A 14,987-nucleotide genomic window follows, 5' to 3' on the forward strand; every position below is an offset into this window, starting at 1 on the left:
AGCCGGGGGAGGGGGCGGCGGGGGCCGCGGGCAGGCGGAGTCGCTGGACGGGGGGACGAGGTGGGGGTGTCTGAGAGGGACCCCAGGGACCTGCACCTGGCAGGCACCCTGGCCTTGGCCGTAACGTCATGGGGGGTCGGGAGGGACATGGCACCAGGGCCGGTCAGGGCTTCTAAGCCCTGCTGCACACCGCAGACACACGCGTGCACACGCACACGCACACAGGCTCACACATGCCCGCATGCACACACACGTGCACCCACATCCTCATGCACACACTCAGACACGCACATGTGGTAGCATGTGTTTGCATGCGCACGGGTTCACGCACACGCGTGCACGTGCACACACTCAGCGCACACAATTACACACGCTCGTGTGCACACATGCACACACAGCCACGTGTGCGCAGGTGCACACTCACACACACGGACCTATAAAGCTGCAGGCGGAACTCTGGGTCCCGGGCTCCGAACCCCGGCCGCCCAAGGCTGCTCCTGGCAGCTCCGGCCTCTCCAGCCCCTGGACACTCCCGTCTGGGGTGCGGGCCTCCAGCCGTGTGGGGGCCGACACCCCCCGAGCCTCTGCCGCCTCAGCCTGCCGTGACGCTGCCGTCTTGCCTCCAGAAGGCACATACGCGGGAAAGGGGAAGTGTGAGATTTGGGGTGCTCTGAGGGTCGGGGGCCGGCTCTCTGCCCCCAGGTGAACCACTGGTCATCAGGACCTGAGAGCTCTCGCTGGCCAGCGTCCTGACCTGAGGCCTCTATGTCCCGCCCCCTCCCCCCCCCCGCTGCTCCCACAAGGCCCTCTGACCACCGGTTTCCCCTCATCTGGAAGGGACGCCCAGCCCACTCTCCTCGGTCACTTTGCATCTGCAGACGCCCCCAGGGCAGGTCTGGACCACACAGACGGTGGCCAGCCTTGCCGCATGGTCCCTTCCCCTCGGCATGGAAGAGCCTGGCCTGGGCCAGCCCATGCCCGGTGCTGGACCCTGGGGTGGGGGCCCCTGGGGGAGACGCAGAGAGCTTCTCCGGAGGCCCGGGCGCCCGCCCCTGGGGCCTGTGGGACCCAGAGCCCCTCTGTGTGGGTGGAAATACCGAGTCGGGTACAAGGCTAAGCCAGATCCCCTGCTTTGCCCCCAGAGGTGGGTCTCCAGGACTGAGTCAGGAGCCCAGCCCCCCGCCAAGGGCACAGCCCCAGCAGGAAGGTTACTCAGAGAGGAGGAAAGGGGGGGTCTGCCTGGAGGAGGAGGGGCGGCCCCCACGCACGAGGGCCTGGTAGGACTGTGAGGCCCCAGGTGAGGGTGGGGCGGGCGCCCCGAGGGGTGGGGGACGTGGCTGCTCCCGCTCTCTCCTGCCAGTCTGGCTTTCAATCGCCCAATTACACCTAAGTGCCTGCCATCGACCGGAGGCCGGGCTAGCTTGTCGATATGCCCGCCCGACCGCGCCTGCTCCTGGCTCCATCCGATGGCCTCGTTAGGGCTAATTGCTCTGACATTTTGGCTCTGACAGGGCTGGCATGTCAGAGCACCCGGGGTTCCTTCCAGCCAGGGGAGCCTTGGGGGCCTCAGGCTGGGCAGAGTGCAGGCAGGCGGCCCAGGGGGGGCCTCGGTCCCTGGCCCCGGGCCGGTGTGCACTCTCCACAAGGGCTACATCACTGCCCGGGGCGGGAGGGGGGGTGCCTCCCAGCCCCCAGGAGCCACGGGCCGGGGACAGACTGAGGACTGGCACGGTGTGAGGTCTCGAGTGCCCCCAGGTCCTCAGAAGTCTGTGCACCCCATCCCTGCAGGCCCGTGAGCGGGGGGCACTCGGGGCCTAGGCTCGGAGCTCCAGTGTCCGGGTCCCGGGGGCTGTGAAGACAGGTGTGGGGGGGCCTGGTCACGTGGGCCCTGTGCACGTCACACAGGGGTGCCCCTCGCCTGCCACCACGTGGGGGTGACCCCTGACCCCCGGACTGCTAGAGAGCAGTTTCTCTGACTGTTCGCGGGGGGCCCCCACGGGGACCCCGAAGCTGCGTCCCCGGGCCCCTCCCGTGGGCCTGGGTTAGGGGAGGAGAAAGGAGCCGGGGTTCTCGGCAGGTGGTGGACGCTGCCCCGTGCCGGGCTCCCCGAAGCAAGGGCGCCCGCTGCCGTTATGGACCGTGGGGTCCCCCAGCCGCCCCATCGAGAGGATGCCCAGGGCTCAGCGCCCCTCGCTGCCCAGTGGGCACCTGGGCCGCGGCCTGATGCGGGGCGGGGCTGCGTGGAGGCTGCGAGCAGGCCCCGGGGCTCGGGACGCGGGTCCGTCTCCCCAACTCACCCTCTCGGGGTCTCTGCCCGTGGGGAGATGCGTTGGCAGCATTGGGCAGTTAGATTTCTCCCCTTTCGGCCTGAGGCCTTGGGCCACCCCCAGCCCCCGGGCACGGACCCCACAAGGCCACTGAAAGAGCAGTGTCTCAGGAGTTGGGGGGAAGGCTCACCCTGGTCTTTCATCTGCAGGATGGGTCCCCAAACGCCCCACCTGTGAAGGCAGATTGCAGCTCACTCTCTGAAGGAGCCCAGGAGGTCCAGGATGGAGGGGGATTCTCGGGCAGGAAGGGAAAGATGAGGGGGAAGACTCGGGGGTCCCCCCTGCCTGTCCTGTCGCCATCTGGGGTGGGGGAGGGGCGCGGCACACCTGCAGGGACCCTCGCGTGGGCGGGCACCCTGGAGTGTGGGAAAGGCTCGCCCGGCACACGGCTGGATGCCCTGCTAGGTGCAGGGCTGGGGGCCGGAGGGGCGGCGCTCGCCTTGGAGGGTGTCCAGCAGCTTCTGGCCCTCGGTGCCGGCCCGGAGCCCCGGTTGGGGGGTCTCCTGGCTCCAGGGGAGAGTACAGAAAGCTTAGCTCCCCCGCCCCAGCTCCGCGCCAGCTCAGGTAGAACAGGGATTAAAGGACAATATTTATGTCAGCAGAAGACATTTGCCGAAAGGTTAAGCCCACCGGCGGAGGCCCGCCCTCCTCCCGCGGCGTTTAGCCGATGTGTCAGCCCCGGCCCCAGCACCCCCTTTGAGCAAACGTCGGGCTGCGGTGGGGCTGGACCTGCGTCACTAGGGGTCCCCAGCAGCCCTCCCCGGAGGGGGCGGATGAGGGTCCTGGGGGCCCCCGGGGGCCCAGCTTCTGCAGGCCAGGAGGCCGGGCAGGGGGGCCGGGCTGCCTGGGACCGTGGGACTCCCGTGGGCGGGCTGGAGCCCACCCTGCCCTCTGCGCGGGGGTCTCTGGCCGATCTCATCAGCGTCCTGCTCGGAGCCCACTTCCCTGTGGGAGCCCTCTCGGCCAGGTCCTGATGGCAGAGGCCACTGAGACCTGTCTCGAGGGACCTAGAGCGCAGGGGCCGATGGGCCAGGCCTGTGCTGGCCAGGGAGGTGGCCGAGGGCCCGGCTAGTGGGTCCCGTCCTCGGGGAGCGTGTACGGGAGGGGCAGAGCAGAGCCGTGAAGCAGGGGGCAGACCGGGCTCGGGGACCGTGCGAGAGGAGAGCCGTGTGCTGGGCCCCTCTGATGAAGAGCGGGTGGTTCCGGGGGTTCTGAGAGCTGCCGGGGGGGGGGGGCGGGGGCGCTGAGGAGTACGGCCACCAGCCGGGGGCGGGCCTGCGGGCTGAGGCGTGCGGGCCGGGCCCCCTGCGGCCCCCCGGGCTGCGCCCCACGCTCGCTCCCTGTCCAGGCTCCGTCCTCCCCGCCCCTCCCACGCAGCCACTTCCTGGCCGGCTCCAGCCTTGGCCACCGCTGCTGACCCCACGACGCCCGGGCCCCTTCTGTAGGTGACCTTTGTCAGGAGAGGGGACTTCTCCCTGAGGGGCCTGGAGCTGCCGGCGGTGACACAGTCGGAAAGTCCAGACGCCCGGTCTCCCGGGTGGGGGCGGGGGGGCACCCCAATGTGAGCACCACACGTGGACTCAGGGGGAGATGTGGGGGGGCGGGCCTCACGTCCCCCAGAAGCCCCGTCATGCCGGGGGCCATCTGAAGCCAGGGCTGGGGGCCGAGGGGGAGCTTCGGCAAGGACCAGGACCCTTGGGGTTCAGGCTCGGCGCTCAGGGCTGGCACAGCCCCCAAGGGAGAAGTGGCCAGAGGGCCTTGGGGGGCTGGTGCTGGCGGCGAGCAGGAGGAGGGGAGGCAGCGGCCGTGCGGTGAGCTGCGGCCCGGGGGACCGGGCCACGCAGAACCGGGGGAGACCGTTGTTAGAGCCTCCCCCGTCCCCAGACCCTGGCCTCCTCCCCCATGCTGGAGGGATGGCCCCTTCTGGAACATTCTGCATCCTGCGGCACGTGCCTGGGAACCCGGGCATTGGGGGGTTCGGGAAAGCAGACGACACTTCTGCTGATGGCATCTAGCGGACATTCCGAGGGCCCCCCATCTGGGAACTTGGTAAAGAATTTTCTAGAAAAGCAGACGGGCCCCGGATGTCGGAGGCTGGAGCCTGGACTTCTCGTGGGTTCTGGACACCTGCACCAAGTGCGGGGTCGTGTGTGGCCTGCACCGCCGAGTCCCGGAAGTCGCCCCACTTGGGGCGTGGGGCCGAGGGGGCTCCGGCTGCCCCCAGCCCCGCCAGGCACGCTGCTAGAGCCGAGATGATTCCGAGGGGGGGCCCGGCCGCCCTGCCTGGGCGCCTGCGACAGTGGCAGCAATTAGATTTAATGGGACAGAGCCCTGCCTCGCGCCTCCCTCTCCCCACGCCCACCCCGCCTCCCTCCCGCAGGCGGCCACAGGCAGGAGGGGGGACGCAGCCGAGGAGGTGGGAGGTGGGGGACCCGGAGGGGCTGTGACGTCGGCTCAGCCTTTAAGAGGCCGCCCGGCAGAGGGCTGCGGAGCAGAGCCCGAGACCTCGCCGGCACCATGCCCACCTCCAACCCCGCCGCACCGCAGCCCAAGGGTTTCCGCAGGGCCGTCTCCGAGCTGGACGCCAAGCAGGCTGAGGCCATCATGGTAAGGGGGCCGGCGGGGCCGCTGGCCAGGAGGGACTGGTGCCCGGTTTCTGTGCTCGGCCGGTGGGTGACCCCCTGGGCCCCGTGTTGGAGGATCTGTGGGGGGGCCGTCTGGACTCAGTGTGTGTGGTATGTCCAGGGCCCTGGCCGCAGCTCCTGGTGGGGGGTGCTGGGCGGACGGGGGTGCAGTGCCCAGTTCGGCAGGGAGATGCCAGCCTGAGCCAAAGGGCCATCTGCTCTCGGGGCGATTCCCACCCATCACCCCGCACCCACCCCAGGCCCCCGCGCCCCTCCGTGCCCCGCATGCGAGTGGCCGTGTTGGGTCCCACGACCCGTCCCCGACCACCCAGGACAGTCCCCAAGGCCTCGCCACGTGCCGGCCCTGAGTTCAACGGGGTTCGTGCTGGGCAGAGCCACTGGGCCGGCCCCTCCAAGAGACTGGACAACGGGAAGCTTCCTGGCCCAGAAGAAGCATCTTCAGTTCATCCTCAGGGACACCCCCAAATAGTCTGCTCTCCGCATGCCGAAAATGGGCTTTTGTGTTCAGACCTTTAATGGAAACATGATTTGAGCCGCAGAAATATAATTTGCAGGTACCTTCTCGGGGGGGCTGTGGGGTAGAGCCCCCCCCCCCATGGAGGCTCAGGGCTCACCTGTCATCACAGGGTCTCCTGGCCGAGGGCTGCAGCCCCAGCCATGTCCACACCCCAAGGTCAAGTGGGGGCTCCAGGAAGGGCTGCCTGTGCACCCTCCCCTACCGTAGTCCAAGACCCAAGGCACCAGAGCTTCTCGGAAGTCCAGCTGCAAGGGACATGCCCAGATACGCAGCCGGCTGCTCCCCCACCCAGGGCTGGGGGCTCTGTGCAGGAAGGGGCTCAGACGCCCCGACTCCAGGGGCTCACGGACTCGGGGACAGGCTGTGGACAACAGCGCCTGTGTCCAGACGGAGGGGAAGTGTGGCCACACTTGGGGAAGGGCCAGGAGGGACCATGGGGAGAGGTCACGCGTACAGAGAGGCTGGGAGGGGGCAGGGACCAGGGGGAGGCCACTCCCTGCCAGACAGCCTGGCCCCACGCTCGCTGGCCTTCCCTGGGTCCTGGCCGCATCCATCTGGGCCCCGGGGGCAGTGGATGACGCTCCCAAGTCACTCACCTAATGCAATCAGGGCCAGGCCTGGTGGCAGGTGACAGCATCTAGGTGCCGTGCACGCACCCCCGACCCCCACGATGCCAGGAGACCTGGGCTTAGGTTCTGGCCAGCAGGAGCCTGGCCAGTCGGTTGCTCCGGAGTACACAGCGGGCGGTCATGACGCAGTTGGGCCAGGGCCCCAGGGCCGGGCTGACCCGGCCGCGTCCCCACAGACCCCGCGCTTCGTGGGCCGGAGGCAGAGCCTCATCGAGGATGCCCGCAAGGAGCGTGAGAAGGCGGAGGCCCAGGCCGCGGCGGCGGAGCCCGGGGAGCCCCTGGTGGCCGGGGCGTGCGTGGACAGGGACGGCAAGGCCGTGCTGGCCCTGCTCTTCAGCCTGCGGGGTGACAAGCCCGCCCCGCTGTCTCGAGCCCTGAAGGCATTCGAGGTAAGAGTGTGGCGGGAGCACCTGGGGGCCCGCGTGGGCGGGACCCGCTGAGGGCCACAACGAGGAGGGTCCCAGGGGCCCTCGCCACATCCCTCAGGTCCTCGGGGGCCCGCTGAGGCCGCCTAGCCCTGTCCCCCACTTGCTCCCCATGCCCAGCACCTTGTCTCGGGTGCGGGGCTGCACGGGCGGGGGTCCCCCACACCCCCTTCCCCTGTGGGCTCTGGCCACCGTGGCAGCTGATTGCAGGGCCTGCTCTGGCCACACCAGGCTGGACAGGCCAGAGACGGGCCTGCAGCACATGGCGCCCAAATGACATTACGGCCAGACGGCTCTTGAGCTCCTGGGATGGCCGAGGGGCCCAGGGCCATGGAGACCCACACAGCCTCACCCCGCTGCCGGGCGGCGGGAGCCGGGGTGCAGACACCTTCCCGCCAGCCCGGGGCCCTCGTCCTCACTGAGCGGGTCCGAGCCTCCAGACCTCGCCACAGCGGGCTCTAGGGCCCCCCTCAGCCCGGGGTGTGGCCGGTGGGCCCGGACGAGGCCACCAGGGACGGTGGGGCCTTCTGCCTGGCGGCCTTCTGATGTGGCCGAGGGCCACACAGACGCCCCCACCCCCCCGCCCCGGAACACTGGGTCAAGGGGCCCACTGTGCCACATCACACAAATGAGACGAAACCCAGGTTCCAGCCACGAACCCCGCCCAGCAGGTCTGGCCTGAGTCTCCGGCTGTGGAAGTCGGGGTGCGGCGGGGTGGGCTGACCCCAGGGGCTCCCTTCCCCTCCCCCTTGCCTCCCCCTCTCCATCTCGCCCCCCCTTGCCTTCCCTCCCCCAGGCCTTCGAAGCCCAGATCCAGCACCTGGAGACCCGGCCCGCCCGGAGGCCGCGGGCGGGGGGCCCCCAGCTGGAGTACTTCGTCCGCTGTGAGGTGCCCAGCGCCGACCTGCCCGCCCTGCTCAGCTCCGTGCGCCGGGTGGCGGAGGACGTGCGTGGTGCCGGGGAGAACAAGGGTGAGGCCACTTCCCCCGTCCTTGAGAGCCACCGCATGGCCTTGAGACATCGGGGTGCAGAGGCTCCCACGGGGGAGCCCTGAAGCGACCAGGTGGTGTGTCTGGGGGGAGTCCCCTGGCTGGATCCAGGCCCCTGTTCTCCACATTGTGTCCAGGCCCGGGGCCCCTCCAAGACCACCCCACCTCTGGCTGGCACAGTCCCTGGACACCCTCGCACCCCGAAGCTGCGTCCTGGGTGGGCCCTGCCCCCCTCAGGCCAGATGCTCACCCGGTCCCTCCTTCCTTCCGTCCACCGTGAAGTCCTCTGGTTCCCAAGGAAAGCCTCCGAGCTGGACAAGTGTCACCACCTGGTCACCAAGTTCGACCCTGACCTGGACTTGGATCATCCGGTGAGCCAGAGCCTCCTGGTGCCCTCTGAGTCGCGGGTACCTGTGGCCAAGGGGGCAGGGCGTGGACCCCTGGGAGGACCCTGGGCGGGGCGGCCCGCTTCATGCAGAGCCACTGAGGCCTGGCTGGGTGCAGCGCCTGCCACGTCCCGAGTGGCATCTGGGCGGTCGCGGTGGGGGGTCAGCAAGGGAGGGGAGTCAGTGAGGACTGGGGGGGCGTGGGGGTCGGCGAGGGCTGGGAGGGGGTGGGGGGCCAGCGGGGGCGGGAGGGGGTCGGTCAGGGCTGGGGGGTCGGCGAGGGCGTGGGGCACAGGCGCGCCCGCTTTGCCCGCAGGGCTTCTCCGACCAGCTGTACCGCGCTCGCCGGCGGCAGATCGCCCAGATCGCGTTCCAGTACCAGCAGTAAGGCCTTCCTCGGCCTCGGTCTCCAGGACCGGGCCCGCCCGCAGGCTCGCGCTGGCCCTGGGGGTGGAGGGGGGCCCCAGTCACCAACGCCACCTCCTTCACTGCCATGGGGTGGCCACGTGAGACCCCGAGTTACCGCCAAGGACGCTGAGGGCAGAGTAGGTACGCGTCCCGTGGAGGCTGCACGGCCAGCCAGGCGGCCCCCCCTCCCGCCCCCTCCCCGCCTCCCCCTCTCTGTCCGCCCCACACGACCCGAGGGGCCCTGGCCGACTGCCGATCCCTCCGCAGCGGTGACCCTATTCCTCGTGTGGAGTACACGGCAGAGGAGATCGCCACCTGGTGAGACCCCGTGATAGCGGCCGGGAAGGGGCAGGGCCTGGGACAAGGAGGGCCCAGGGGACAACTTCAGAGTCCCCCTGTGGGCAGGCAGTGGCCTCCAGCAGGAAAGAAGAGGCCAGTGGAGGAGGGGCTTCCCGCAGCCCCGCCTGCTGGCCGCGAGGGAGAGGTGGCCAGAGGGTCGGTCCTCCCGGGAGCCGAGGGCCAGCGCCCCAGCCCGGCGCCCGGAGGCCCCCAGACCGCAGCGAGAGGCCGGTGGGGCTGCGGGGCGGGCTCGGGCCGCGGCCGGCCTGAGCGCGCCCGCCCCGCAGGAAGGAGGTGTACGGCACGCTGAGGGGCCTGTACGCCACACACGCCTGCCGGGAGCACCTGGAGGCGTTCGCGCTGCTGGAGCGCTTCTGCGGCTACGCGGAGGACAGCATCCCGCAGCTGGAGGACGTGTCCCGCTTCCTGAAGGGTGTGGCCGCCGGGCGGGGGCGCGGGGCGGGGCGGGCGGGAGACGTGCGCTGGATGTGCGCGCCAGCCCCGCAGCTCACCCCCCCCCCCGCCGGGCCCCTGACCCCTGCCCGGCCCTTGCAGAGCGGTCGGGCTTCCAGCTGCGGCCCGTGGCCGGCCTGCTGTCCGCTCGCGACTTCCTGGCCAGCCTGGCCTTCCGCGTGTTCCAGTGCACGCAGTACATCCGCCACGCCTCCTCGCCCATGCACTCCCCCGAGCCGTGAGTGGGGCCCCCCCTGCGGGGCGGGGCCGGGGGGGGGGAGCCCACCCACGGGCAGAGGGCTCAGGCGCCTGGCCCAAGCGGAGGACGGAGGCCGGGCGCAGGGGCAGCCTGCTGACCCCGCCCCCAGCCCCAGCCCCTTCTCCCCCTGTCCCCCAACGCAGGGACTGCTGTCACGAGCTGCTGGGCCACGTGCCCATGCTGGCCGACCGGAGCTTCGCCCAGTTCTCCCAGGTGTGTTCGAGACCTGGGGCCAGGAGCCAGGGGTCAACCGAGGGGCGGTGGCCCCAGCCCGGGGCTGGCGGGGACAGGCGGGGGGATGGGCGGGGGCTCGACGTGCCAGCGAGGATGCCGCCGGCTCCACCCGGGCTGGACGGTGCCCACTCGGGCCGTGAGACGTTGGGGGGACAGTGTCATCCTGGAATAGAGGGGCAGGCGGGCTCGGGCCCTTTCTGGGAAGACCACCTATCAAAAGGAGGAGGAGGACTCCTTTCCCAAGACTCAGCAGGGGCACGAAGCGGAACGGGCAAGGACGAGCTGGGCGGATTCCCGGGGCCTGTGCCGCCGCCTGCTGACTCCCCGAGCAGCAGCGGGGCCCCCGCTGTCCTGGGCCCTCGGTCCCTCCAGGGGGCCCGGAGCCCCGCCCCCAGGGGCCGCATGCACCCCCAGGGCCTTCGCCAAATGCCAGTGCCTTCTCCTCGCTCCACAGGACATTGGCCTGGCGTCCCTGGGAGCCTCGGACGAGGAAATCGAGAGGCTGTCCACGGTGCGTCCCCTGCGGGGCCTGGGGGGCTGGCTCGGGACCCCGGGGCTGAGGGCTCCGCTTACGTCCGGGGCCCGCCACGCTCTGGCCGTGACCAGCCCCGGAGCCTGGCCCGCACCGCCTGGGGGGGCGGTGCCCAGGGCCGCCGCTGACCCTGCGCCGTCTGCAGCTGTACTGGTTCACGGTGGAGTTTGGGTTGTGCAAGCAGAACGGGGAGGTGAAGGCCTACGGAGCCGGGCTGCTGTCGTCCTACGGGGAGCTCCTGGTGAGGGCCCCCCAAACCCCCCGCCGCGGCCCCGCCATGCCCGCCCGGCCCGGCCCCGGCCCCAGCTGCCCCCGGGGGCGGAGCCAGTCCCGGGGCGGGGCCAGTCCGGGGCGGGGCCAGTGGGGGAGGGTGGTCTCGGCCCCGCCCCCACGCACCCGCCCAGTGGCCCCGGGGGAGGGGGCCGCCTCGCTCCAGCTCCCGAGGGGCCGCGTGGGGAGGCGGGGGGCTGTGACCCCGCGGCCTCCCGCCAGCACTCGCTGTCGGAGGAGCCCGAGGTGCGGCCGTTCGACCCGGACGCGGCGGCGGTGCAGCCTTACCAGGACCAGACGTACCAGCCGGTGTACTTCCTGTCGGACAGCTTCGGCGACGCCCGCGAGAAGCTCAGGTGCGCGGCCCCCTGGACCCCCCGGCTGGGTGCGCCGGAGGGCGGGGTGGGCCCGCGAGCCCACCTCGCATGGGAGAAAGCTGAGCACCTCGGTCACAATGTCTCCTCCACGGGACACCCCAAAAGTCTGGGGTGCTGGAGACCTCCGGGTCTGGCGGCCCGATCAAAACCAGGTCAAGGCCAGGCTTTCAGGGGGCAGGGTCTGGCCTCTGTAAGGGTGCTGGGGTTCCCCCCCAATTCCTGCCCTCTGAGAAGCTGGGACCATGGGGGGTGGCGGAGGAGAGGGGCAGGGGCCCTGAGGGCTGGGGTGGGCGTGTGGGGGCCTGGAGGGAGTGGGGTGAGGGCAGAGCCTGACATGCCCGCCTCACCCCCGGGAAGGGGCCTGATTTTCCCGCCAACATCGTCGTCACAGGAGAGACAGGGTCCGGCAGAGAGGAGGCGGGGGCTGGACCCCGCATGCGCACCTGAGGACAGGCGCTGAGCGGGGGCCCTCCGGGGCATGCGGTCTGAGAAGGCTTCCTGGAGGAGGAAGGGGGCCTGGGGGAGGCCCGGGGAGGGGCTGGGCGTCCTGAGACCCTGCCCCACGCTGCCGGCCCTGCCCAGCCCTGCCGGGTGACGAGGGTCTGTGCGGCCTGTCCCCAGGAGCTACGCCTCCCGCATCCAGCGCCCCTTCTCCGTGAAGTTCGACCCGTACACGCTGGCAATCGACGTGCTGGACAGCCCCCACGCCATCCGCCGCTCCTTGGAGCAAGTGCAGGACGAGCTGCACACCCTCGCCACTGCGCTCAGCGCCATTGGCTAGCGGGCAGGCGCGGCCCAGTGTCTCCAAGCCCTCCCCCAGCCCTCCCCCAGCCTCTCCCGGCCCCCGCCCGCCGGAGGGCCTGCTCGCAGCACCCCAAGAGACCGCGGAGACCCCCCCAGAGGACGCCTCGCTGAGCCCCGCCGCTTCCTCCCAGCCTGTGTGCTTGTCATGTTGTGCTGCCCGCGACTTCGCAACCCCAATAAAAGGAGGGAGCCCCGCCCGCCTGTCTCCGTCCCACTGGCCCGGCCTTGCTCAGAGACCCCTCCTCGGCCACAGCCTCCCGCGAGGCCCCGCAGGGTGGCCCAGGCCAAGCGGGGGACCCTCCGTGCCCGGTCCCTGTCCACCGAGAGGGTCAGCCGGCCTGAGCCCCAGCTGCTCCAGAGGGCAAAGGCGTCCTGCTGGGCTGCCCGTCCCCATGGGCCTGGCCAATGGGGAGCCGCACACAAGGGTGGGCATGGGGGCAGGGCCCCCCGCTGTGCCAAGTCGGGAGAGCTGGTCTCCACGGTCCACTAGGAGAAGGACAGGGTTCCAGGGGCCAGCCTGTGGGAGCAGTGGGGAGGCACGGTGCTCCGGCCACTGCCCCACCCCACACCCCTCACCGCACCCCGAGCGGGGCCTGGGAATGCTCCCGGAGCTGGGTGCTGACGGTGGTTCTGGGGTGACCTCTCTGGGCCACAGTCTCCCCAGCAAGGCACGTAGGGGGCTGGATTCTGGGCGTTGTAAGATGCCCCTGAGCTCACTCGAGGGGTCTGGGCGTGGCCCTCGCTCAGAGCGCCTGCCCCCGCCAGGCTAGCCCCCCTTCCCCAGCGTCCCCAGCCCAGGGGCAGCAGCTCCGGGGCTTACTGGGAGGGGCCCGCGCCAGCCAGCACCCCAGGCCTTGCTCACTCCAGCCACCCACAGGCCACACACCACCAGGCGCTGGCTGCGAGCCCAGGGCGTCGAACCCCTGGCCGCCCGTCGGGGCCTCCCGGGCCAAGCCCCCAGGCGTCCGTCCTTCCTCAGACGCTGGCCCTGTGTCCGGCCTTCCTGTGTCACTTCAGCTAGGGACACTGCCGGTGGTCGTGAGCCCCACAGAGACCCTGGGGCAGGGCAGAGGGCTGGGGGGCTGCGGAGGAAGGGAAGCCCCTCTCCTTCCTGGGCTCTGCCTTCCCACCTGGGTCCTCCACATCCAGCCGCCTGCCTTACGCACACCTTTCAAAGAGAACCCCAGGTTTCTCCTGGTTGCAGAGGGGTCATGGGCTGTGGGGCCCCGTGGGGTCCTAGAAGGGAGGGCTCACCCCGTCCCCTGACTGAGAAGGGTCTGAGACCCTAGAGGTTGCGGGGCAGGGTGGGGGTCCTGGCCTCCCTGTCTGTGCCCGTCCTGGGGGCCAGGGGCACCACGGGCTCAGCCCATGTCTATGACAGCTGAGAGGTCCATGGGGGCTTGGGGCTGGGCCTGGGAGGGGTCGGCACAGGGGGGTGGGCAGGGGCTCAGTGCCGGGGGCTGGGGAGGCACCTGGGTGGGACGTGGGGGGCACAGGGCGGGGCTGCTGTCCCCAGACTGAAGCTGAGGAACGGGCCGGCCTGTGGGCCTCACAGCCGCGTTCCCAAGTCTGGCCTCCCTGCGGCGCCCTGGGGAGGGGTGGGAACAGGGCCGTGAGCAGAGAGGCGACGTCCCCCGCAGTCCCTGGCCACGCATGGGGCCTTGGGGACACGGCGCCCCCAGTTCCCGGGACTAATGTGGAAAACGCCACTTTGCTCCCCGGGGGCCCGGGGGGGGGACGTTTGCCACCAGCTGTGAGTGGGGCCCCTCGGCCATCAGGCCCCTCGTTGGGACTCTAATGACCCTCGTGGCCCGAGAGATGCTGACGCCCCAGGAGACATCCCGCCTGCCCGGCTCGGGAAATGATGTGGAAACTGCAGGCTCAGCCCCGCCCCGCCATGGCCATCTGCTGAGGTCGGGGGCCCCCGGGGCGGGGCGGGCTGCAGGTGAGGCTGATAAAGCCGCCCCCGCCCTCCGGCCACCACACTCTCCGGCCACCAGCAAGCAGGTGGGTCCCGGGGCTCTGCCTGGCTCAGCCCGGGTCGGGGCTGCCCTGCCGGGGTCCAGGGGCTCCTCTCCTAGGGCGTTCGGGGGTGAGCACTGAATCGGGACCCCCTTGCCGGCTTCAACCCTGCCTGTCCACAGGTCACCGCCGCCCGCCATGGCCCTGTGGACGCGCCTCCTGCCCCTGCTGGCCCTGCTGGGCCTCTGGGCTCCCGCGGCGGCCCCGGCCTTTGTCACCCAGCACCTGTGCGGCTCCCACCTGGTGGAGGCGCTGTACGTGGTGTGCGGGGAACGTGGCTTCTTCTACTCGCCCAAGGTCCGCCGCGAGGCGGGGGACCCGCAGGGTGAGCCGCTGCCCGCTGCCTGCTGCCCGGGGGCGGGCGGGGGGGCATTTCCCAGGGGGCCCGGTGCCTGGCTCAGCGCGCGCACCCTGGGGTGAGCCCCGATAGCGCCTGGGGGGTGGGCTCGTCCCCGCCACCTTCTCGCCCCGCCTGCTCCTGTCCCGTCCTGATGCCGCTGCCTCAGAGCCGGGTGCCGAGCGCCCACGCTCTGATGGGGACCCGGCCTCCTGCCCGCACACCTGTGGGACAGGGCGCAGTCCTGGGGGCTGGGGTGGGCTGCAAGGAGTCAGGAGTGGGGGGCAGGCCCAGGGGCCCCTGTTCGGGGCCCCACGGTGGCACCGCCCCGGGGGGCGTGCGCCGGCTCCCCCGGGGCCGTGTGGGGCTGGCGGGGGGCCGCGGGGCCGCTCCCTGGCCTGAGCCACGTCCCCGTCTCTTCCCCGGGCAGCAGAGGAGGTAGAGCTGGAGCTGGACGAGGGCCCCGGCACCAGCAGCCCGCAGACCCTGGCCCTGGACGGGCCCCGGCAGAAGCGCGGCATCGTGGACCAGTGCTGCACCAGCATCTGCTCGCTCTACCAGCTGGAGAACTACTGCAACTAGCCGCGGCACCCCTCATCCCGCCCGTGCCCCCCACGCCACCTAATAAAGCCCTGGAGTGAGCCCTGATGCTGTTTTCTGTGTGGGGAGAGCTGGGCGGGGGGAGGGGCGCGGGCTGGCCCACCGGCCAGGGCCGGGGCTCAGCAGGCGAGCTCCTGCCGGCTGCCCCCAGCCCCCGTCCTGGGGTGCAGGGAGGACCCCCTGCCCCGGGCTGCTCGAGGGCAGCACTGAAGGGGGCTGTGGGTTCTGGGGGAGGCTGCAGGCCAGGGGCTGGCTGGGGGCTGACCCCTGCAGGCTCCAAAGCCCAGGGACGGACGTGCCAGGGACCCCTGCTCGCAGGACTGGCTGATGGACGCCCTTGGAGGGAAGTTGCTGGGGGGCGGGGGCGCAGGGGCCAGAGCGAGGCACGGCAGGCTGCCCATCTGGGCCTTTCCCAGGGTCCTCCACCAGCCTGG

General features: G+C 71.3%; 2 protein-coding genes across 5 annotated transcripts; both read left to right on the forward strand.

Moving 5' to 3' along the window:
• The first annotated feature begins 4,844 nt into the window (after positions 1–4,844).
• TH (tyrosine hydroxylase) lies at positions 4,845–11,571 on the forward strand. 3 transcript variants are annotated; one of them, XM_036221206.1, is made up of 14 exons: positions 4,845–4,951; positions 5,993–6,026; positions 6,265–6,507; positions 7,340–7,514; positions 7,815–7,903; positions 8,235–8,302; positions 8,594–8,644; positions 8,953–9,098; positions 9,221–9,356; positions 9,521–9,590; positions 10,066–10,122; positions 10,289–10,384; positions 10,636–10,769; positions 11,412–11,571. In XM_036221206.1, the coding sequence occupies exons 1-14, from the start codon at positions 4,845–4,847 to the stop codon at positions 11,569–11,571; spliced, it is 1,566 nt and encodes a 521-aa protein (XP_036077099.1). The 3 variants fall into 3 exon arrangements, with proteins under 3 accessions (XP_036077099.1, XP_036077100.1, XP_036077101.1); XM_036221207.1 differs by lacking the exon at positions 5,993–6,026 and having other exon boundaries at positions 4,845–4,946; positions 6,295–6,507; XM_036221208.1 differs by lacking the exon at positions 5,993–6,026 and having other exon boundaries at positions 4,845–4,934; positions 6,295–6,507.
• Positions 11,572–13,525: 1,954 nt separating this feature from the next.
• INS (insulin) lies at positions 13,526–14,589 on the forward strand. 2 transcript variants are annotated; one of them, XM_016149753.2, is made up of 3 exons: positions 13,526–13,601; positions 13,739–13,941; positions 14,384–14,589. In XM_016149753.2, exons 2-3 carry the CDS (start codon positions 13,755–13,757, stop codon positions 14,533–14,535), a joined length of 339 nt encoding a protein of 112 aa, XP_016005239.1. In that variant the 5' UTR covers positions 13,526–13,601; positions 13,739–13,754; the 3' UTR covers positions 14,536–14,589. The 2 variants fall into 2 exon arrangements, with proteins under 2 accessions (XP_016005239.1, XP_016005248.1); XM_016149762.2 differs by having other exon boundaries at positions 14,387–14,589.
• Positions 14,590–14,987: the final 398 nt, after the last annotated feature.

Source organism: Rousettus aegyptiacus, unplaced genomic scaffold, assembly GCF_014176215.1.
Source record: "Rousettus aegyptiacus isolate mRouAeg1 unplaced genomic scaffold, mRouAeg1.p scaffold_m13_p_5, whole genome shotgun sequence".
NCBI lineage: Eukaryota > Metazoa > Chordata > Mammalia > Chiroptera > Pteropodidae > Rousettus > Rousettus aegyptiacus.

What these genes read in the sequence shown, in the direction of transcription:
- INS (XM_016149753.2), top strand. Translation starts at nt 13,755, where the DNA reads ATGGCCCTGTGGACGCGCCTCCTGCCCCTGCTGGCCCTGCTGGGCCTC. An exon ending in CGAGGCGGGGGACCCGCAGG is followed by an intron (nt 13,942 to 14,383) that starts GTGAGCCGCTGC and finishes TTCCCCGGGCAG; the next exon opens with CAGAGGAGGTAGAGCTGGAG.
- TH (XM_036221206.1), top strand. Translation starts at nt 4,845, where the DNA reads ATGCCCACCTCCAACCCCGCCGCACCGCAGCCCAAGGGTTTCCGCAGG. An exon ending in GAGCCCTGAAGGCATTCGAG is followed by an intron (nt 6,508 to 7,339) that starts GTAAGAGTGTGG and finishes TCCCTCCCCCAG; the next exon opens with GCCTTCGAAGCCCAGATCCA. An exon ending in GCAGAGGAGATCGCCACCTG is followed by an intron (nt 8,645 to 8,952) that starts GTGAGACCCCGT and finishes CCCGCCCCGCAG; the next exon opens with GAAGGAGGTGTACGGCACGC.